Raw genomic sequence first — 23822 nt, 5'->3', positions numbered from 1 at the left:
TTGTTGACACCCCTCTCCTACTGAGAGGCCCTTGGTAGCGTTTCTAACAAACATTTTAGAGGTTCTTTGCACGCTAAAGTTGGAGGTGTAACAGGTGGGCAAAGGAAATGTATACTGCAAAAGAGACTTCAGGCATAACCAGAGAGTAAAAGGAAAATCATGAGAAAATGAAACTGGTGTCAAGGGAACAAATTTTTGAGGAGGGTGAGGTCAGCTGTTACAATGCTGAAAGGACTTAAAGGATGTCATTGGATTTTAGCAATGTGAGAATAATTAGTGTGTTTGTCAGGGGTATTTCTATACTCTGGTGCTGGAGGCAAAACTAGATTGCAGGGGGCTACACGGTGAATGGGAGGTGGTGGTTGCTTGAGAGAATGCCTTGTCAAAGTGTGCCCGTGAGAGGCGTGGGTATTGAGGGGGTGTTAGCAATTGGGTGTGTTGTCAAGGGAATGTGTGTGTGTATTTTAATATAGGAGAGTTAATTGATATGCTAATGAGAAGGAGCTTGCAGAGAGTGGAAGTTAGAAAATAGGAATATGGGGTGTAGCTGGGGTAGAATCTAGAGTATTGATGGGAAGAAGGGTCCTCGAGGGAAGGAAGAAATAACAGAGGTAGATGTGTTTACTGGCAGGAGATCCTACTAATGGCTGTGTTTAATGTGTGAAGCTTGGTTGGAGAGCGACAGGTGGTGGTATCATAAGTTTCACATCTTTATGCAGAATGGTGGTTATTAGATTAGGGAAACAAAGATTACTGAGCAGCATGAAGATTGAGGTTAGAGACCATGAGTTTAGCGCCAGGAATTTTTTCAAGGAATTTTTCAGAGAAACAAATTTTATCTCTATCTCTGTTTCACAGTAAAAATTATTAAGTATGACATCTTTCCTTATCTTTAAAAAGATCAAAAGAAAATATGGTGGTTTTATTTTAAAGTTTTTTCAATTTGTATTGGTGTGTACATAAAGCCAGCATATGGTTTAATAGAATCAGTTTCGTTGTTCTCAAGGAACTGCTGTTTTGTCTTTCAGTTTTTGACTTGCTTTCATGAGAAAACAATGATGTTTTCTTTTTGTCCTGTTTCAGGAGATTTACTGAACTGAAACACTACAGTGATGAGCTGCAGTCTGTCATCTCACATCTTCTTCGAGTCAGAGCTGTAAGTGGTCCCCAGGGCATTGTGACACACATTCATAAGGAAGTGCTTCTCGCCTAATCACGTTTTTATAAATAATGGATGGTGTTTATGATGAATAGCTGGTTTTTGCATTCAGATTTGGCCTGTTCCTCATCCAAACTGCATTGTTAAAAAAATGTGAAATGTTCTCTGGCATAAACAACTTGAAGGTTTTTAGCCTGTTGTTTTCCCTGTAGTTTGTATATGGTTGTTTTGGCATCTTGTCAAAGGCCTACCTTTTCAGTGTTGGAATATAATTAAGTAAGTGTGGGAGTTTAGATCTACATGCAATGATATCCTTATACTTTCAAGTTTGTTTTTTTTTTAAATAGTGAAATACTTTATATATGTTAGGCTATCCTGTGCCTCTGCTCTTAAATTCTCCTAAATAAACTTGTTTGGGGTAATGGGCTGCCATGACAAAAGAAATTAGAAATTGAGGCGTAATCACTGAACTTAGCCATATGGTTGGGCTCTGGTAGCCATGGAACCCTGGGAACTTGGCTGTACTAAAGACTTTGAAAGGGGCGCCTGGGCGGCTCAGTTGGTTAAGCGTCTGCCTTCAGCTCGGGTCATGATCCTGGAGTCCCGGGATCGAGTCCCGCATTGGCTTCCTGCTCAGTGGGGAGTCGGCTTCTCCCTTTCCCTCTGCTCCTCCCCCAGCTCATGTTCTCTGTCTCTCTAATAAATAAATAAGTAAATAAAATCTTTAAAAAAAAAAAAAGACTGAAAGATACTGGGGTACCAGGTCTAGGATCACAACTTACAGTGATTGGAATCCTCTTGAAATACATTATCTGGGATTTGTTTTAATGAGAGCATCTACTGGTGAGGAATGGAAAGTGGGGGCAGTTTCAGATGAAACTAGATTGGCCATATAATAATTGTTGAAGGTGGGTGTTGGGAAATGGAAGTATGTTCTACTGTTCTCTACTTTTTGTATGATTGAAGATTTCTATGATAAAAAGTATAAAAAAATAAGGGAAAAAAATCCTTTTGAATATCTTTATATTGGCCCCGTCTTCTGTTTAACCATTCAGAGTACCATTAGACTCCCTAAATAAATTATGAGATACTTTCTAATAAAAGAAAAGGTACCTGTGAGAATTAGTAGGCTAGAGTCAAGAACTGGATATTGGGAAGCTGTGGATTGATAAGGTAATTAGACAACAGTTCTTGTGGAAAGTTGGGAGTAGGGGGGGGACAGAAACACCCCAGAAGACTGGAAGAATAATTCATATAGCTTTGTCTTTTATGCTAGAAACCTTGGAGAATCGATTTAAATTAGAAGTCTGGCTGATTGTGAAAGCTGTGTCCTTTTTAAAGGCCTTCAACCAAAGGGAAGGGTGGGGAACACTGTAGAAAGCCTTGTTTAGCAGGAAGGTTAACCGTTCTGGGAGTTCGAGTAGGCAGAGGTACATAATTGTACACTCACATGACTAACCCCAGGTATTGAGAAGTTCTAAAACAGTCTTTCAGACCCAGAGGAAAACTAAAGGACAAATCAGAAAAACCAGCTAGAATCAGATTTATTAGAAATCTCCGAGATGAGTGTGAATTGAACAGAGTGTAACGGTTAAATACTCAGAAAATTTGTGAAGTATAGGTAATAAATTTAAGTGAGACCTAAAGGAGGGAGACATAATTGTCATTGCTGTGAGACTGTTACAGATCATTTAGCCGGAAGGAAGGTATACATGATTGCTTTCGTAAAAAACAAGTAAAATTGTCACAAGGCAAGATAACCATAGTGATTATGTCGTGTTTTCTGCTGAAAGTGTATTTTTAAATGTGATTAATATTTAATAACCTTTAAAGATTATGGCAGAATTTCACCATATCACATTTCTTTCTGCCCTAGGACTTTTATTTGCTCTTCCTCATGCCCCTATCACTTTTCCCACATGCCCCACCTTCAAGAACCTGTCTTGGCCTATTCTCTTTTGTCATTCATTTCTCATCTCAAATGCCTCCCTCAGAGAAATCTTTCCTGGGCATCTTATATAAAATAAGATGCGCGGGGCGTCTGGGTGGCTCAGTTGGTTAAGCAACTGCCTTCGGCTCGGGTCATGATCCTGGAGTCCCGGGATCGAGTCCCGCATCGGGCTCCCTGCTCAGCAGGGACTTTGCTTCTCCCTCTGACCCTCTTCCCTCTTGTGCTATCTCTCATTCTCTCTCTCTCAAATAAATAAATAAAATCTTTTAAAAAAAATAAGATGCGGTTTTCTGTCATTTCTCTGTCATATTCTGTCATTGCTGCTGTCTTCATCGCAACACTGTCCAACATGTGTTCTGTTTTAATTTGTTAATTATCTTCCCTACGAGTATATGTGAGCTCCTCAAGAGCAGCTTTGTTTTCTCACTGCTAAATCCCTGGAATAATGTCCAACTCATAGTAGACACTCACTATATGTTATTATTCATTGAATGAAGGAACAAATGAATGTATATGCTGACATTTTTATGTTTAAGAACAAACTGAAAAAACAGAAATTGCTTCTTTCATTTGGAATTCCAGTATAGTTAACCTACAGTGTCATATTAGTTTCAGGTGTATAATATAGTGATTCAACAATTCCCAGCGCTCATCACAACAAATGCTGTCCTTAATCCCCATCTCCTGGTTCACCCATACCCCACCCACTTCCCCTCTGGTAACTATCAGTTTGTTCTCTATGGTTAAGATAAATTGCTTCTTGAATTTAATTATAACCAACCAGGGAGAACTGGTGAGTAATGTCTACGTGAAAAGAACCTTTAAAGAAAACAACCTTGTCATCAAAGAGTTTGTAATACATAAGTAAGAGAATTCTGGGTATAGATATTTATCCCAAGCTTTTTGTTTGTTTTTTTGTTTAAGATTCTATTTATTTATTTATTTAAAGATTTTATTTTTTTATTAGAAAGAGCACACATGATGGGGGAGAGGGGCAGGGGGAGAAGCAGACTCCCCGCTGAGCACAGGGAGCCTGACGCGGGGCTTGATCCCAGGATCCTGAGATCATGACCTGAGCTGAAGGCAGATGCTTAACCAGTTGAGCCACTCAGGTACTGATTTTATTTATTTAATTTTTAAATTAAGATTTTATTATTATTTTTTAAGATTTTATTTATTTATTTGTCAGAGAAAGAGCACAAGCAGGGGGAGCGACAGGCAGAGGGAGAAGCAGGCTCCCTGCTGAGTAAGAAGCCCAATATGGGACTGGACCCCAGGACCCTGGGATCATGACCTGAGTTGAAGGCAGACGCTTAACCGACTGACCCAGGCATCCCTAAGATGTTCTGTTAAGTAATCTCTACATCCAACATGGGATCGAGACTCAAATGCTCTACCGACTGAGCCAGCCAGGCTCCCCATCCTTAACTTTATGAAAACAGGCTTCAGAAACTTTAATGACATTAAAGATAGCTTGAGCTCTTAGAACGAAAGGCAGCACTTGATCTGTGAGTCAAATTGAAATTCTGAGTGAATAAATGAGAGAAAAGCCAGGGAACAATACAGGATGCTTTCTGATTAGTTAAAATTTTGATTATTCTAAAATTGGGAGAAAGGCTATTTAGTCATGGACAGTAACAGAAAAGTAAAAACGAAAGCTTAAAGTCCCAACGCACCACAGGAAGGGCCTATTTGTGACAGTCAGAATGTCAAGAGAAGGCTTAGCCGCTGTTTGAGACAGAGGATGAATTCTTTTATTTATTTATTGTATTTTATTTTTGAGACAGAGGATGAATTCTTAACAGATGAAGGAAAATAGAATTATTTGACTATCTTTTCTGTCAAGGAGAATTCTTTTGAAAGTAGAAAAGGCAAAAAATAAGTTTTAGATTGGTTGAAGAGTTAAATATTTTTCAAAATAGAACAACCAGAAAGAGTGGGTGGCCTTGGACTGAGAGGAGCTGGCTTTGGACTGTGTCTCTGCCATTTATTGGGTCCTTCAGACAAATCCAGCTAAAAAAATGGGAATATCTGCCTGGTACATAGTAGGTATTGAATATATGTTTGTTACATGAAGGTGCCTTATTCATAGAATTATGAGACTCAGATGAAATAATTCGTGTCTTGTAAATAACAACGGAAAGGGGGCGCCTGGGTGGCTCAGTCGTTAAGCGTCTGCCTTCTGCTCAGGTCATGTTCCCAGGGTCCTGGGATCGAGCCCCGCATCGGGCTCCCTGCTCAGTGGGAAGCCTGCTTCTCCCTCTCCCACTCCCCCTGCTTGTGTTCCCTCTCTCGCTGTCTCTCTCTCTCTCTCTCTCTCTCTCTCTCTCTGTCAAATAAATAAATAAATAAATCTTTAAAAAGAAAAATAACAACGGAAAAATAATATTGATCTCTAACATTTATTTACCACTATATATCAACCAGTGCTCAAGATATTATATAATCTTATCAAGTTCCCACAGTAGCCCTTTAAAGATAGTACTGTTACTGTCCTCATTTGTAGATTAGGAACAGAAGCAAAGGAAATTTACTAAATGAAATTAAATAATTTCTTTGATATCACACTATAATAAATGTGTGGAGCCAGAATTTCCACTTTTGCCTGACTCGAGAGCCCATGCTCTTAACTACCTACAAATGGTATATTGACAGAGGACATGAATTCAAATAGATTGAGCAAGAAGAAAACTGATTTTCATTGAGTCATCCTTATTGCCAGGACCCTTACAAATGTCATCTTATTTAATCCTCACAAAGTTATGTGATGAAGGTCATTTCCATATTTCCAAAAGAAAGATGTAACAAGGCTTGAAGTGGCTTAATAAATCTCCAAAGTCAAACCCTAAAGTAAGAAGGAGCTGGAATTTGAACTCACATTTGTCTGACTGCAAATCCCGTATTTCCTGCTACAGTATATGCTGCCTCTTTAGGGAGAAATCAAATTTAAAAGGGAGGGGGGTGGGGCGCCTGGGTGGCTCAGTCGATAAGGGTCTGCTTTTGGCTCAGGTCATGATCCCAGGGTCCTGGGACGAACCCTGCATCGGGCTCCCTGCTCCGCGGGAAGCCTGTTTCTTCCTCTCCCTCTGCCCCTCCCCCTGCTTGTGCTCGCGCGCTCTCTCTCTCTCTCTCTCTCTCTCTGTGTCTCTCTCTGTCAAATAAATAAATAAAATCTTAAAAAAAGAGGAAGGGGGTCTCCTCTAAAAAAATAAAAAAATAAAAGGGAAGGGGAACGTTTAACTTTGCGGATACTGTAAAAGTGCAAATTATAATTATTAAGATACTACTTGACCTGTTTGTCCTAAAGATGGTAATATCTGGCATTCTGAAATATTTAGTGATGGTGGCAGTATAAAGTATTAAATGCAACTCATTTGGGAACCACTGTGGCAGTAAGTATCAATAGTTAAATCTCATAATCTTTGAATCCTTAGGAAATAGTTCAAAAGAAAAGAAAAACTATGCATGTCTAGATTTTCAAAATAAGATCATCTGATAGAATGTCCTGAAACTGTCCTTTTTAACATTAAATCAGCTACTACTTCAGTGAGGATAGAAAAGGCATTCTTAGAGTTCCAAATGATTCTGAGCTGTGTAGAATGATTGGATGAGTCTGTCACATTTCTTCTGCAGTCATAGAATTTGCTAGGTATCACTTTTTCCCTGTTAGTTGTCAGATGATCAGTTTTCAAAAAGAAAGACTTCTCAACAGAAAGGAAATTGAATAGCAGTCAGAACTAAATCATTGGGTACAGCCTCTTTTCCCTGGCACCAGTATTCTTGATTACCAATGACCAATGAATTAATTTGGTTTTAGGTTTCAATCATTTCTATTTTATTTCTCTGCCATTTTTGCTTTTCCTTTTCTCTAGAAATGATAATTTTTGGTTATAGTTTTTCTTTGCCTCATCTTTTTCACTGCCTAATCTAGGTACAAGTCATTTTGTGTTTTAGTTGGCTAGATCCATTTGTTTCCATGAATAGTTGATACCAGAAACATTGGTCTCATAACGAGTGCGGAGTGTCTGTGGTCTAGTTCATGGGTAGGTAGTTCCTCATGTGGTTGCTCACCTTTTTGGTATAGGAAGACTCTCTTGGGCATGCTCTGTGGGTCAAATGATTTTTCAGAGTTCTAATTATTATGGTAGAAGATCCTTTTGTACCAGCTGCCAGGATTGATACACTTTAAAGAAATAAACTTTTAGGTCCTTGGGATTTACAAAGTTTGTCTTTTTCTTTTCTTTTTTTTTTTTTTAAGATTTTATTTATTTGAGAGAGGGCGAGCATGAGCAGGGGGAAGGGTAGAAGGAAAGGGAGAAGCAGACTCCCCGCTGAGTGGGGAGCCCAACTCGGGACTTGATCCAGGACCCTGAGATTATGACCTGAGCCGAAGGCAGATGCTTAACTGACTGAGCCACCCAGGCGCCCCCAAACTTTGTCTTTGAACATTTATTTTGGATCTGCGTTTTGTACTTAAGTTGCTTGTAGTTTCTGTTCTTACGTGGTTAATAAGTGCTCTCCCTCTTTTCCATACTTAATATCTTAGTGGGTGATAAAATGCTCAGCTTTCAAGAAGAGGTTTGATCTTTAAAGTACAAAGATCTAGGAAAGTTAATGGTCTAGAATGGCATTTTCCATTTCATATTCTCTGGAATGCCAGTTCTGATGATGTTTTCTAGTGCAAACCAGATAATCTCTCTTAAATTGTCATGATTCATATATGTTGTTAAAGGTCTAAAAAGTCCTGTGGAAAAGAAAAGTGTTAAATTTTATTATCTCCCAAACTTACTTGATGATGGAACAACTTTAAAAAAAGCAGACAACTGGGACACCTAGGTGGCTCAGTCGGTTAAGTGTCTGCCTTTGGCTCAGGTCATGATCCCAGGGTCCTTGGATCAAGTCCCATATCGGGCTGCTTGCTCAGTGAGGAGTCTGCTTCCCTCTCCCTCTGCCTGCCACTCTGCCTACCTGTGCTCTCTCTCTCTCTCTCTCTCTGTCAAATAAATAAATAAATAAAATCTAAAAAAAAAAAGCAAACAACCTTTGACACTCTCTATAGGACTCAAAAAATAATTGGGAAATAACATCCTTAGAGAAATTAGTTGAGAGGTCTGGGGACAACTCTGGAATGTTTCAAGCAGAATGAAGACTATGAGCTTTGTCCTGAGTCTAGTGCAGGGATGGGCAGACTTTTACTGAAGGCCAGATAATAAATATTTTCAGCCTTTTGGGCCATATGATCCCTGTTAAATCTATTCAGCTCTGCTATGAAAGCAGCCACAGACAATGCTGACATGAATGTTCTAATAAGACTTTACAGAAACAAGCTGCAGTCCTGTGGGGTGCTGCTCCCTAGTCTAGTGGGCAAGCCAAGGAGAGATGGAAAACATTTTATGTTCCTCTTATACCTGCTCCAAGTATTTACAGTGCTGGTTCATTCACTTTAAGCTGAAAGTATTGAAAGGGTTAGGATTTGTTGTATGGTTAATGCCTAATTCCTCAGATTATTCACATTTGTGTAAGGAATTAGGGAAATAATTTATCCTCAGGGTTTACATTTAGAAACTGTGTACCAAGAATTTTTTTGTGAATTTTTTTTAGGGTTTAGGGTTTTATGTGGGATTACTTTTGGTCTTCAGTTCATGTTCTGACACTTTGGAGGAGAGTTCATGGTGTTTTGTCTTCTGTAAAATTTGTGTGGATAGCTAGGCAGTGTATATTTCATCTCGACCCAAATTATAATTCTGCTTTTATTAAAATATCTAACGTGTTGGTTAGAAGGAGTTACCGTGATAAAGTAGCAATGAAGTATGTTGTATGTATTCAGCATTTATGTATAAAACTATCAATAAAATTGAAAGTGTTTATTTTTCCTCCTGATAAATGCCACTTTGAGGACTTTATCATAAGGAGATAATCTGAAATTTAGCAAAAACTTTATTCTCAGATATGTTTATTAAAACATTATGTATAATACTAAAAAACTTAGGGATAGCTAAATATCCAACAAGGAGTGCTTATGTATTTTATACACTGCTAGGTGGAATTTTATGCAACAATTTTTTTTTAAGATTTTATTTATTTATTTATTTGAGGAAGCGAGAATGAGAGAGAGAGAGAGAGAGAGAGAGCACATGAAGGGGGGGGAGGGTCAGAGGGAGAAGCAGACTCCTTGCTGAGCAGGGAGCCTGATGCGGGACTTGATCCCAGGACTCCAGGATCCTGACCTGAGCCGAAGGCAGTTGCCGAACCAACTGAGCCACCCAGGTGCCCTTTATGCAACAATTTAAAGTGGTATTTATTAAAAGTAATATTGACCTGCTGGATAAAAATATTATCACTTTTTAAAAAAACATTTATTTATTTATTTGAGAGAGAGAGAGAGCATGAGAGGGGAGAGCATCAGGGGGACAAGCAGACTCCCCGCTGAGTGGGGTCCTGATGCGGGAGTTGATCCTGGGACTCTGGGATCATGACCTGAGCTGAAGGCAGACGCTTAACCAACTGAGCCACCCAGGTGCCCCATCACTTTTAATATAGGAAATTTTAAAACAATAATTAAAACATGTTTATATATGTTCTTTATTTTTATGTGTGTGTGTGTGTGTGTGTGTGTGTGTGTGTGTGTATGTGTGTATAAAAGCAATTACATAAATATGATGACAGCAGGTTTTTTTCCCCCCATGATGAGACTTTGGGAAATTTAAGTTTTTTCTTTTTCATATTTTCCAAATTTATTGTACTAAGCATTTTTTTTAATGAGGAGAAAATTTCTCTTTTTTTAAAGAGTAAACTGTATATAACTTTGATCTAATCGTAACTTCTTTTAAAAATTTATTCCAGAGAGTAGCAGATCGACTCTATGGTGTGTATAAAGTGCATGGGAATTATGGGCGAGTTTTCAGGTAAGCATTATATAAACTTTTAAAATAAATGATTAGCTCTAATTAGCTTTTTGCCTGAGAACTATAATTCTTGAAAATTTATGGGTCTGAAATGTAGTTTAGTTTTTACTTATTTGTTTTTTATGTTATGGCATAATTAATTACTTAATTTTTTATTCAAGTGTACTTAACATACAGTGTTATATTAGTTTCAGTTGTACAGTGTAATGATTCAACAATTCTATACATTTCTCAGTGCTAATCAAGATAAGTGTACTCTTAATCCCCTTCACCTATTTCACCCATTTCCCACTCCTCCCACGCCCCGTACCCCCTTTTGGCAACTACCAGTTTGTTCTTTGTATTTAAGAGTCTGGGTTTTTTTTGTCTGTCTCTTTTTTTTGTTTTGTTTCTTAAATTCCACATATGAGTGAAATCATGTGGTATTTGTTTTCCTCTGTCTGACATACTTCACTTAATGTTATACTCTCTAGGTCCATTCATGTTGTTGCAAATGGCAAGATTTCATTCTTTTTTATTTTTTTTATAAAGACTTTTATTGATTATTTGACAGAGAGAGACACAGCGAGAGAGGGAACACAAGCAGGGGGAGTGGGAGAGGGAGAAGCAGGCTCCCCGCGGAGCAGGGAGCCTGATGCAGGGCTCGATCCCAGGACCCTGGGATCATGACCTGAGCTGAAGGCAGACACTTAACGACTGAGCCACCCAGGCGCCCCTCATTCTTTTTTATGGTTGAGTGATATTCCATTGTGTGTGTGTATACACACACAATGGATAAGGAATATGAGAGCTAGATATATATTTATATCCTTATATTTTTATATATCTAGTCACATCTTCTTTCTCCATTCACCTATGGATGGACAGTTGGGTTGCTTCCATGTCTTGGCTATTACACATAATGTTGCAACATACACAGGGGTGCATATATCTTTCCGAATTAGTGTTTTTGTTTTCTTTGGGTAAAGAAAATTTGGGTAAATTCCTAGTAGTGAAATTACTGGATCATATGGTAATACTGTTTTTAATTTTTTGAGGAACTTCAATACTGTTTTCCATAGTGGTTGCACCCCCACTGACAGTGCAGGAGGATTTCTTTTTCCCCGCATCCTCACCAACACTTGTTACCTCTTGTCGTTTTGATTCTAGCCATTTTGACAGATGTGAGGTAATACCTCATTGTGGTTTTGATTTGCATTTCCCTGATGATTAGTGATGTTGAGAATCTTTTCATGTGTCTGTTGTCCCATCTGTATTTCTTCTTTGGAAAAAATGTCTATTCGGGTCTTCTGCCTATTTTTAATTGGATTATTTGTGGGGTTTTGCTGTTAGTTTGTATAGGTTCTTTATATATTTTGGATATTAACCCCTTATCAGATATATCATTTGCAAATATCTTCTTTCATTCAGTAGGTTGTGTGTTCATTTTGTTGATTGTTTCCTTCCCTGTCCCAATGCTTTTTATTTTGGTATAGTCCCAATAGTTTATTTTAGCTTTTGTTTCTTCTACCTGAGGACACATATCTAGAAAAATGTTTCCTTTGGCTGATGTCAAAGAGGTTACTGCCTGTATTTTCTTCTAAGAGTTAATGGTTTCAGGTCTTGCATTTATGTCCTTAATCCATTTTGAGTTTATTTTTGTGGGTGGTGAAAAAAAGTGGTCCATTTTCATTCTTTTGCATGTAGCTGTCCAGTTTTCCTAGCACCATTTGTTGAAGATACTCTCTTTTTTTCATTGTATATTCTTGCCTCCTTTATTGTAGATTGACCGTATAAGTGTGTGTTTATATCTGGGCTTCTATTCTGTTCCATTGATCTATGTATCTGTTTTTGTGCCAATACCATATTGTTTTGATTACTACAGCTTTGTAGTATATCTTGAAATCTGGGGCTGTGATACCTGCAGCTTTGCTTTTCTTTCTTAAGATTGCTTTGGCTATTCGGGGTCTTTTGTGGTTCCATACAGATTTTAGGATTATTTGTTTTGGTTCCATGAAAACTGCTATTTGGTATTTTAATAGGGATTGCATTTAAATCTCTAGATTGCTTTAGGTAGTTTGGCACATTTTAACAATATTGGTTCTTTCAGTCCGATGAATATGGAATGTCTTTTTATTTGTGTCCTCTTCAATTTCTTTCATTAATGTCTTATAGTTTTCAGAGATGACAGGTCTTTCACCTCCTTGGTATTTTATTATTTCTAGTGCATTTATAAATGGTTCTTAATTTTTCTTTCTGCTGCATTATTAGTGTATAGAAATGTAGTAGTTTTCTGTATATCAGTTTTGTGTCCTGCAACTTTACTGAATTCATTTATCAGTTCTAGTAGTTTTATGTTGGAGTCCTTCAGGTTTTCTATATAGAGTATCATGTCATTTGCAAATAGCGAAAGTTTTACTTCTTCCTTACCAATTTGGATGACTTTTATTTCTTTTTCTTGTCTGCTTGGCTGTGGCTAGAACTTCCAGTCCTGTAACAGTGGTGAGAGTTGACATCCTTGTTCCTTTACTGATCTTAGAGGAAAATGTTTCAGTTTTTCAGCATTGAGTATATGTTAACTGTGGGTTTTTCACGTATGGCCTTTTATTAATGTTGAGGTATGTTCCTTCTAAACCCACTTTGTTGAAAGTTTTTATCAAGAATGGGTGTTATACTTCATCATATGCTTTTTCTGCATTTATGGAGATGTTTGTATGGTTTTTATTCTTTCTCTTGTTAATGTGATGTATCATGTTGATTGATTTGTGAATATCGAACCACCCTTGCATTGCTGGAATAAACCCCACTTGACTGTCGGAAAAGATCCTTTTAATGTATTTATTGTTCGATTTGGTTTGCTAATATTTTATTGAGAGTTTTTGCATTTATGTTCATCAGAGATATTGGTCTATAGTTTTGTTTTGTTTTGTTTTGGTAGTATCTGTCTGGTTTTGGTATCAGGACAATGCTGGCCTCGTAGAATGAACTTGGAAGTTTTCCCTCTTCTGTTTTTTGGAATAGTTTGAGAATACATATTAGCTCTTTCTTAAATGTTTGGTAAAATTCACTTGTGCAGCCGTCTGATCCTGGACTTTTGTTTGTTGGCAGTTTTTTAAATTACTGTTTCATTTTCATAGCCAGTAATCAGTCTGTTCAAATTTTCTATTTCTTCCTGATTCAGTTTTGGAGGGCTCTGTTTCTAGGAATTTTACCCATTTCCTCTAGGCTGTTCAATTTGTTGGCATATATAATTTTTTCAAATGACTAGCTCCTAATGATATCAATATCAAAGAGTTTTGTTTTGAAATGATGTCCTATAATGGTAGTTTTCAAAGTTTTTGTTTTAAAGTATTTCTTTCAATAAAAAATAAGAAATCCAATATATTGAGCAGATAAAAATGAAATTACTCTGAAGCGGTGACCACTGCCCTTTACTTTGTTGGCAGAATGCCTAAGAAGATTCCATTAGAAATCACTGTTTTATGGAGTTAGTGATATTCTTTTTTTCTTTCTTGGTGTTACTTTATAATTTCTTTTTTTTTTAAAGATTTTATTTATTTATTTGAGAGAGAGAGAATGAGAGATAGAGAGCATGAGAGGGAAGAGGTTCAGAGGGAGAAGCAGACTCCCTGATCAGCAGGGAGCCCGATGTGGGACTCAATCCCGGGATTCCAGGATCATGACCTGAGCCGAAGGCAGTTGCTTAACCAGCTGAGCCACCCAGGCGCCCTACTTTATAATTTCTGAAGGATTTTGCAATATGAGTTTTTCAGTCTTGGAGTAATTTTAGTGTTAATTAATTTAGAATATCTGCTTGTGTATAGTGCTTGCATATTGTGGTTATTTTTGAACCTTTTGTGATTTTTTTCTGTGTATTATTTTGGTTGTGACATCTTAGAAGTTGTTATCCAAATCTTTTTATAAGAAAATGACCTTGCTAATTTAGTTCCATTATAAGTCCTTTTGATTGGATTAATTTAAAAATGATGCATTTTACATTTTTAAATAGGTAATACAATCATATGGCACAAAATTCAATAGGAATAAATGCTTTTACAGTGAAATGTCTCCCTTCTCTGTTAACTATCCAGGTCTCCTTCTCTGAGACAGCTAATATGAGTTTTCTTGGTTTCTTATGTATCCCTCTAGTAAAATGTAACACTATAAATATATTAACATACAAATGCATGCATTTTTCCCTCTTTCTTTTTTTAACATGAAAAGGGAGCATGTTGTATACATTGCTATGTTGCCTTGTTTTACCTTGCTTTTTTTTTTACTTAAGAACTGCTCTCCAAGATAGATTGTTATCATTAAATAACTGTATTGAGTTTTATCAAGGAGGAGGAGGATCATAGTTTATTTAACCAATTTCTTCTTGTTAATGATTTCTAGTCTTCTGTTATTTCACTCACTGCTGCAATAAATATTCTTGTTCATGTCATTTCACATGTGTATGAGTATGTTTGTAGGAAAAAATTCTACAGGTTCTCCAAGTGTTGTTATGACTCTTAAGGATAATTGCATTTGTAGTTTTGGTAGATATTGCCAAATTGCCCTACATAGAAGCTATTAACCTCTCACCAGCAAAGTATTAGTATCTGTTTTCTTACACCATTATTCAACAATATGTTAGTAAGCTTTTGTCTTTACCAGACTGATGATGAGGAATAGTTTCTCACTGTAGTTGTAATATGCATTTCTTTAATTATGAATGAAGTCCAACATTTTTTCTTACAATTAACAGACTTTTTTTTTTTTCCTGTTTCATAATCTGTCTGTACATATCTGTTGCCCCTTTTTTTTCTATTGGGCTGATTAGTTTCTTTTTTTAAAACAAATTTTTGAGAGAGTGCGTGAGTGGGGGAAGGAGAAAGAGGGGGAGGGAGAGGGAGAAGAGGTGGGTTGATTGGTTTCTTGATTGATATACAGGAGTTCTTTATCTTTTGGGAGAATTAGGGCTTTGCGAAATGATTTGCAATTTTTTTTCCACTTTTGTTACGTATTTTGACTTTTTGTATGGTGGCTTTTGATACACAGAAATATTCTATTTATTAAACTCAGTTACATATAAACGATTAATTTTTCTCCTTTCAAAAACAATAGCCTCTGACTTTTGTGTATATCTTAATGACGTTTTATTCACTATGGAGTATAAAAAATATTTCTCATTCCTTCTATATTTTTGTGGTTTTATAAATTTTTGATTCATCTGAAATTTATTTGAATGTCAGATGTAAGATATGGAGCCAAATATATTTAATTAACTTGTGAGAATAGCATATTATCCATAAGACTTTGGTTGATCAATACATTGAAACTAAATGCGGGTTGGGATGATACCAGGATTATATGACATTTTTTATTATTTTTTTCATCATGATAAATGTGCTCTTTAATCCCCATCATCTATTTAACTCATCCCGCCACCCACCTCCCCTCTGGTAACCATCAGTTTGTTCTCTATAGTTAAGAGTCTGTTTCTTGGTTTGTCTCTTGTCTTTTTTTTTTTTCTTTTGCTCATTTGTTTTGTTTCTTAAATTCCACATGTGAGTGAGAGCATATGGTATTTGTCTTTCTTTGACTGACTTATTTAGCATTGTACTCTGTAGCTCTATCCATGTTGTTGCAAATGGCAAGATTTCATTCTTTTTTATGGCCAAATAATACTCCGTTGTATACGTATACCACATCTTCTTTAACCATTCTTCAGTTGACCTACACTTGGGCTGCTTCCATAGTTTTGCTATTGTAAATAATGTTTCAGTACATGGGGGTGCATGTATCCCTTTGAATTAGTGTTTTTGTATTTTTGGGGGTTAAACACTCAAGTAGGATGACTGCTGGATCATAGGGTATTTCTATTTTTAATTTTTTGAGGAACCTCCATAGTTTTCCAGAGTGGCTGTACCAGTTTGTATTCCCACCAACAGTGCCAGAGGGTTTTGCTTTCTCCGCATTCTCCGCTAACACTTGCTGTTTCTTGTGTTTTTGATTTTAGCCATTTGGACTCGTGTCAGATGATATCTCATTTTAGTTTTGATTTGTGTTCCTCTGATGATGAGTGTTGTTGAACATCTTTTCATGTGTCTGCCGGCCATCTGTATGTCTTCTTTGGAGAAATATCTATTCATGTTTTCTGCCCATTTTTAAATTGGATTATTTATTTTTTGTGTATTGAGTTGTATCAGTTCTTTATTTTAGATACTAACCCTTTATCGGATATGTCATTTGCAATATCTTCTCCTATTCTGAAGGTTGCCTTTAGTTTTGCTGATTGTTTCCTTTGCTGTGCAGAAACTTTTTATTGTGATGTAGTTCCAATAGTTTATTTTTGCTTTTATTTCCTTGCCTCCGGAAACATATAGAAAAAATGTTGCCATGGCAATATCAGAGATTACTGCTGGTGCTCTCTTCAAGGATTTTTATGGTTTCAGGTCTCACATTTAGGTTTTTAATCCATTTTTTTAAAAAGATTTTATTTATTTATTTGACAGGAAGATAGAGAGCACAAGTAGGCAGAGCAGCAGGCAGAGGGGGAAGGAGAAGCAGGCTCTCTGCTGAGCAGGGAGCCAGATGCGGGACTCGATCCCAGGACCCTGGGATCATGACCTGAGCCGAAGGCAGCCACTTAACCAACTGAGCCACTCAGGTGCCCCTAATTCATTTTGAGTTTATTTTTGTGTATGGTGAAAGACAGTGGTCTGTCCAGTTTTCCCAACACATTTGTTGAAGAGACATTTTTTAATGAAGAGAAGTATATTGACATTGTAAGAATATAAACAGGAGTATATGGCTAAACATGAAGGAATAGTATGGGAATAAAGGCAAATAGTAAGCACCTTTCTAAAGTCTGTTTCGTTATGTTTGACTCATCTACAGTTGCATTTAGATTTATTCACATGCGTCAGCCCTGACTTTTAAAATATTTCCAGAGTTGAACTCCAGTTAAGTTTGGGAATATCCTCATTTGAAAATTAACACAGGGGTGCCTGGCTGGCTTAGTCGGTAGAGCATGTGGTTCTTGATCTTTGGTCTGTAAGTTCAAGCCCTGTATTTGGTGTAGAGATTACTTAAAAATAAAACCTTAAGGGGCACCTGGGTGGCTCAGTCGGTTAAGCAACCGCCTTTGGCTCAGGTCATGATCCCAGGGTCCTGGGATCGAGCCCCACATCAGGCTCCCTGCTCAACGGGGAGCCTGCTTCTCCCTGTCCCACTGCTGCTCCCCCTGCCTGTGGTCTCCTGCTCTCTCTCTGTCAAATAAATAAAATCTTAAAAAAAAATTAACATAAATCAGGCACTCCTGAAGGTAGCACATTTATTATAGTAAGTAAATGGACTTGTTTGAGAAACATGCAGATAAAAGGTCACTTGGTTGAATCAAATTTTAAGAAAATTATTTGCATTAATTTCTTGTGATGAAATATTCTACAGTTTGGTCTTTTTGCCAACTCAATAAATTAATAGAAAACCATTTTACATCTAAAATAATTTTTTAAAAGATTTTATTTATTTATACATGAGAGACAGAGGCAGAGGGAGAAGCAGGCTCCCTGCGGAGCAGAGAGCCCGATGTGGGACTCAATCCCAGGGCCTGGGATCATGACCTGAGCCGAAGGCAGACACTTAACCGACTGAGCCACCCAGGTGTCCCTAAAATATTTTGTGAAAAGTGAGCCAGGGAAACGAGAGGTGGTTGAGGTAATTTTAGTAGGTGATGAAGAACCTGAACCAGAGTGGTTGCTAGTAGATACATTTGCTGAACTTCTGCTGCCGTGGTAGGTGCTAGATTACCAAGATTTAACTTGTAAGCAGTTGAATGACTAGAAAGATTGTGGTAGACAATGTAGGAGAAATAGCAGGTTTGAGGGATGAGTGAAAGGTTTCTGTTTTGGATAGATTGCATTTGAATCAAAGATTTCTGTTAAGCAATTGGAAATTTGGATCAGCAGTTTAAGAGGCTGGTGAGAATATGAGTTGTGTATAAAGGATGAATCCTAATAGAGTGATTTTTGAAAATGTAGGGTTAGGTGACACTGTCAAAGGGTTAGAGTAAGTCTGTGAGAGACTCAGCGCCAAACCTTGGGAAATACCTCTGTGTTCAAGGATCAGGCAGAGGGGCCCCTGGCTGATTCAGCTGGTAGAACGTGCAACTCTTGATCTCGGGGTTGTGAGTTTGAGCCCCACATTGGGTGTAAAAATTATTTTTAAAAAATCTTTAAAAAGGGGGATCAGGCAAAGAAAAAGAACCAGTGAGGGAGATATTAGAAAATTGGTGAAGAACTAGGACTGTGCAATGTCAAGCAAGTGAAGGGAACACTTCAAGAAGTTGGAGTTACACTTGTAGGGGAATTGAGTCTGATGAAAAGGGGAAACGGGTAAGTAAATCTTTGGTGGTAATTTGGAGAGTAGTTTGGTTTGAGTGGTATGATGTTATTGCAATAGTCTAGGAATGAGAAGAAAGTATTAAGAACGGGAAGACAGCAAGTTACTGGTTAGACTTTTAAGGAAGTCCCTGAGGTTATTCTTGAAGGGGAGAAACAGGGTCTGTTTTGCTTTGTGTAGGGGAGCAGGGATGAAAGGGTGCAGGGGAGAGAAGACTGAGAAGGTACAGAGCTGTCTTAAAGCAGAGGAGTGGTAAACTGTAGGGGGCAACGTTAGTCTCTGTCCCAATGAAGCAGGTGTTTCTGCTGAGAACAAGTCAGGTGATTTCTTTGGTTAGGAAGCTTGAGGGGAGTGATATAGGGCAGTCTGTCTCAAATGCAGAGAAGTCTTGAACTTGGTGGCACAAGTTACAGGGCACCCGCCTTTACTTCCCCTTAGCAGCTCCACCAGGGATTGGCTGGAAGGTGCTGCGGCAAGTGCAGTCTCTCCGAAAGCTTGAGTTCTGGATGTACATGCAAAATTTGCATTTTATTCCGTAAAACATCTACGGTTGTTTAAATATATATATAAAACTTTTTTCCCCCTCAAATGTAAAAGTAAAAGTCATCCTTCAGAAGAATTGTGCCGTGTTTATCATATGGCTTCAAATATCTATTATGAAGTATCCCAGTTTGAGAGGCACTGTTAAGGGTATTAATTAGGAATGTTAGTGAGGATCGCTGAGTAGTGCCAGTTGGTGGGGGAGTGTTTTTTTATCTTTTGAGTACTGCTGACCTATAAGATTAATGAAAAAATTCAAGATGAGTGTCACTTAATTGGAAAAAAGCTTACTTTGTTTTTATTTTTGGTTTGAAATTTGAGAAGGGAAGAAATACAAAGCTGCTTTCATCCTTTGTTTTTTTGTTTGTGTGTTGTTTTTTTAAGTAGAGCCCAATATGGGGCTTGAACTCAACGACCCTGAGATCAAGACCTGAGCTGATATCACGAGTTGGGTGCTTAACTGACTGAGCCACCCCTTAAAAATATTAAATAATCTCTACACCCAATGTGGGGCTCAGACTTAGAACCCTGAGATCAAGAGTTACATGCTCTACTGACTGAAGCAGCTAGGTGCCCCTGGAGTTCATAGAGGGACTTCAGGTTGTCTGAAGTTTCTGAGATTACATGCCAATTTTTTTTTGTGATTTTTTTTTTTTCCTCCTCAGGGAAAAGGTCCATAGTTTTCATCAGATTCTACAAAAGATCCAAGACCCTTTTTGATCTGGTTCATCTGTGACAATTACCCACCCATTAAGTACTTTGAGATTCAATTATTTCTCTTAACAATGTTGATGTTAAGTCAGCTACCCTTTAATAGTTCCTTGTATGTTAATGGTTCCTCCTCTCCCCTGTAAACTGGTTAGCATTTTCTATTTCCAATCCTAGACATATCCTTGGACCCCAGGTTAGAACCTTTTGTTTAGTAGTGCTTCTTAAACTTTAATGGGCGTACAGATCTCCTGGAGAACTATATATATTGAATTTGAGGTGACAGAGGTATGTAAAATGAATATTTTGATACAGTAGATCTGGAATGGGTTCTGTGATCCTGCATTTCTTTCTTTCTTTCTAAGATTTTATTTATTTATTTGTCAGAGAGAGAGAGCACAAGCAGGTGGAGCTCAGGCAGAGGGTGGAGCACAGGCAGAGGGAGAAGCAGGCTCCCCACTGAGCAGGGAGCCTGATGTGGGACTTGATCCCAGGACCCTGGGATCATTACCTGAGCCAAAGGCAGGCAACCGACTGAGCCATCCAGGCGTCCCTGTGATCCTGCATTTCTAATGAAGTTCTAGGTGATGCTGTTGGTAGACCACAGTTTGAGTAGCAGAAGGCTAAGACTATATGTACCTTGAGGTCTTGTGCTGGTACATAGAATCCAGTACATGTTTCCCTCCTCACATTTATTAATTCACTTATTGGTTCATTTTTTCATTTTACCTGCAGGTTATAAATACCATGTATTTATCAGGCCCTAAACTGCTTAATAGGCATACATAGGTGATAAAGTGTGAGTCCTCCCTTCCTTGAACTAGTTTTTAGTCTTGTTTGGTAAGCAAAGGAATTAAATTTGGTTATGTTGGCCTTGAGTTGGTGGCACATAGTAAGGTGCTCAAAGATTAATGAGATGGATGAAGTACTTTTGGGATATCCAATAGACAGTTGATCTGGACTATCCATTAATTCTTTTTTTTTTTTTTTCTTAGAGAGAGGGGAAGAGAGGCTGGGGCAAGGAGAGAGGCAGAGGAAAAGGAAGAGAGAGAATCTTAAGCAGGCTTCATGCCCAGCATGGAGTCCCACCCAAGGCTCAGTCTCACAACCCTGAGATCATGACCTGAGCCAAAATCAAGAGTCAGATGCTTAACTGACTGAGCCACCCAGATGCCCCGTGGCGTTAATTCTGGTAACATGACCTACAGTTACATTAACTGTGATCGCTGCATTTCATTTTTGGCTAGTTATATTTGTCATCTGCCAAAACCCTTAGGTTCCTTTTTCTTTTTTTTTTTTTTAAGATTTTATTTACTTATTTGACAGAGAGAGACACAGCGAGAGAGGGAACACAAGCAGGGGGAGTGGGAGAGGGAGAAGCAGGCCTCCTGAAGAGCAGGGAGCCTGATGCGGGCCTCGATCCCAGGATCCTGGGATTATGACCTGAGCCGAAGGCAGACACTTAACGACTGAGCCACCCAGGCACCCCACTTAGGTTCCTTTTTCATGTGAAGAACAGGGCTTTGAATATATTGAATATGAGGTGACAGAGGTATGTAAAAGCAGAATTGTCCTGTAGGCATTATAAATGTGGCTTTAGTAAAAAAAAAAAAAGGTTAATTAGCTATTACTATCTTGAGAGTAGTTAAAAACATATAAGGAAGGAAAATTATTAGAGGGAGCCTTACCTGTTTTGTTACTTAATCATAACCATAGTGTTGCATAGGTGATTTATATGTTTGTTTTGCTTTGATAATATTAAAAATCATGTGAGATTTTCTTCCTTCTAATACTATAAGCATATAATCTGGTATTTCAGCAACATAAAAATATGTATAAGAACTACATATTAACAAAATAATAGTGTTTTAAAATTTTTTCTTTTATGATATGGTGCAGTTGAAGAGGCTTATGCATTCTTTACATAGGAGAAAAATTACAAATAACCTGAATGGCCAGGAAAATGGTTTAAAAAAAACTGAGTTGCCATATGAAACAATGCTTGAAATAAATTGTTTTAATAACACGGGAAAACACTGGAAAAAAGCATGATACAAAATTGCATATACCACATGATCTCAGCCACGTTAAAATGAGTAAATAAAAAGACTGGAAGGAAATATATCTAATAATGTCATCTCTTGGTATTTGGGATTGTAGATTTATTTTTTCAGTTTACTATAATATACATAATTAACTCCCATAAAAAGGAATTTCCATGAGAAGCATTTTGTAGAAATGACAACAAAGGGCGCCTGGCTGGCTCAGTCAGTAGATTATGTGACTCTTTTTTTTTTAAGATTTATTTATTTATTTTGAGAGAGTGAGAATGAGAGAGAGAGAGTACATGCAGGGGGAGGGTCGGAGGGAGAAGCAGGCTCCTCGCTGAGGAGGGATCCCGATGCGGGACTCGATCCCGGGACTCCAGGATCATGACCTGAGCCGAAGGCAGTTGCTTAACCAACTGAGCCACCCAGGCGCCCAGATTATGTGACTCTTGATCTCGGGTTCTGAGTTCAAGCCCCATGTTTGGTATAGAGATTACTTAAAAATAATAAAATAAAATAAAATAAATCTTTTTTAAAAAAAAGAAATGACAAAACAGTGATCTGCGGTTCTATAGACTTTCTCATCAACTGTAGTGCAATTATTGAAGCTTTACTGTGTACCTAATGTTTCTGTACAGTTTTCTTTTTTTGTTAGCTTAAATGTGTTCATCAGAATCATCCATGGAGCTTTAGAAAGTACCCATATCTCGGCTCTACCTCTGAGATTCTGAATAAGTAGATCAAGAGCAGGGCTAGTGTCCATAGTTCCTAGAGCTCTACAATTGACTTAAATAGCAGCCTAGCTGAGGAAGTTGTCTATAAGCAGAAGCTGTTTTGTGTGATACTTACTTTGCACTTAGCAGCGGCAGGTAGCAACTTTTGAACTAACAATTTAAAGCTTTCACTTGCATTTAGTTGTTAAACTTAAGGGGAAAGCAGCATATTTGAGTCACAGAAAATAAATCCAAATACAGATACTACATTGTTTAAAAGATAGCTAGAAAGAAAACCTTATAAAATACCCCATTTCAAAATATTCCATATCTGGGGGCACCTGGGTGGCTCAGTCGTTAAGCGTCTGCCTTCGGCTCAGGTCATGATCCCGGGGTCCTGGGATCGAGCTGGGCTCCCTGCTCTGTGGGAAGCCTGCTTCTTCCTCTCCCACTCCCCCTGCTTGTGTTCCTTCTCTCGCTGTGTCTCTCTCGGTCAAATAAATAAAATCTTTAAAAAAAAATCCATATCTAATTCATGGTGTGTTTGGTTTTATCTTTCTCTCCCTAGTGAGTGGAGTGCCATAGAGAAAGAAATGGGGGACGGACTGCAGAGTGCTGGTCACCATATGGACGTGTAAGTACCTAGAGCAGTTAAGGTAAAACCCAGGGTGAAGTCTAGTGGTGAAATGTTAGTGATTCTTCTGTTTTTATCAAGTTTGCTGGCTTTTATATTATACACTCGGGATCCAGATCTGACTTACACAAGTTTATTTCAGGAATGAAGGTTAATTTAAAACATTGAAAAAATCAATCAGTCCAATTCATATATTAGAAGAAAGAAGAAAACCTGCATGTTAATTTCGGTACATGTAGAAAAACCTTTCAACATGCACTCAAAGTAAAAATTCTCATCAAACTAGGATTAAAAGAAATTTCTTCAATTTAAAACTTAAAACTAGTATTGTACCTAATACTGAAATACTGAAAACTTATAGATAATATTGTACTTAATAGTGAAGTATTGATGCCTTTCCCTAAGATCAAGCAGTAAGGCAAGGTTGTATGCTATTACCACTTCTAGTAAACATTGTACTAGAAGCCCTAGTCAGGCAAGAAAATCAAATAAGAGGCATCACTCTTAGGAAGAATTAAAACTGTCTTTTTCTGTAGTTAACAGGATCTTTTACATGGAAAATCATAAAGAATCAGCCAAAAATATTACAGAACTAATAGCTGAATTTAATGAGGATGCAGAATATAAGATCAATATATAAAAAAATAAAGTGTTTTTATATACTAGCAACAATTGGAAAATAAAAATCAAAAACCAATACTTTTTATAATAGCATCAAAACAAAATATTACAGATTAACTTAATGAAAGATGTGAAATACTTCTACACTGAAGACTTTATATACTGAGAGAAAATCTTGA

General features: G+C 37.6%; 1 protein-coding gene across 3 annotated transcripts in view; it reads left to right on the top strand.

Annotated features, from left to right (window-relative positions):
• Positions 1-23822, top strand: part of SNX4 (sorting nexin 4) — a 70398-nt gene that overhangs the window by 31334 nt on the left and 15242 nt on the right. For all 3 annotated transcript variants that reach the window (XM_025875618.2, XM_025875626.2, XM_025875633.2), the window contains exons 7-9: positions 1084-1156; positions 9954-10015; positions 22957-23022. In XM_025875618.2, coding sequence (XP_025731403.1) covers positions 1084-1156; positions 9954-10015; positions 22957-23022 — 201 coding nt within the window. The remainder of the gene's footprint in view (positions 1-1083; positions 1157-9953; positions 10016-22956; positions 23023-23822) is intronic.

Source organism: Callorhinus ursinus, unplaced genomic scaffold, assembly GCF_003265705.2.
Source record: "Callorhinus ursinus isolate GAN/ISIS: 27379988/994484 unplaced genomic scaffold, GSC_fseal_2.0 scaffold1, whole genome shotgun sequence".
NCBI lineage: Eukaryota > Metazoa > Chordata > Mammalia > Carnivora > Otariidae > Callorhinus > Callorhinus ursinus.
Note: the sequence above shows the minus strand (reverse complement) of the source record. Positions and strands in the feature narration are given on the sequence as shown.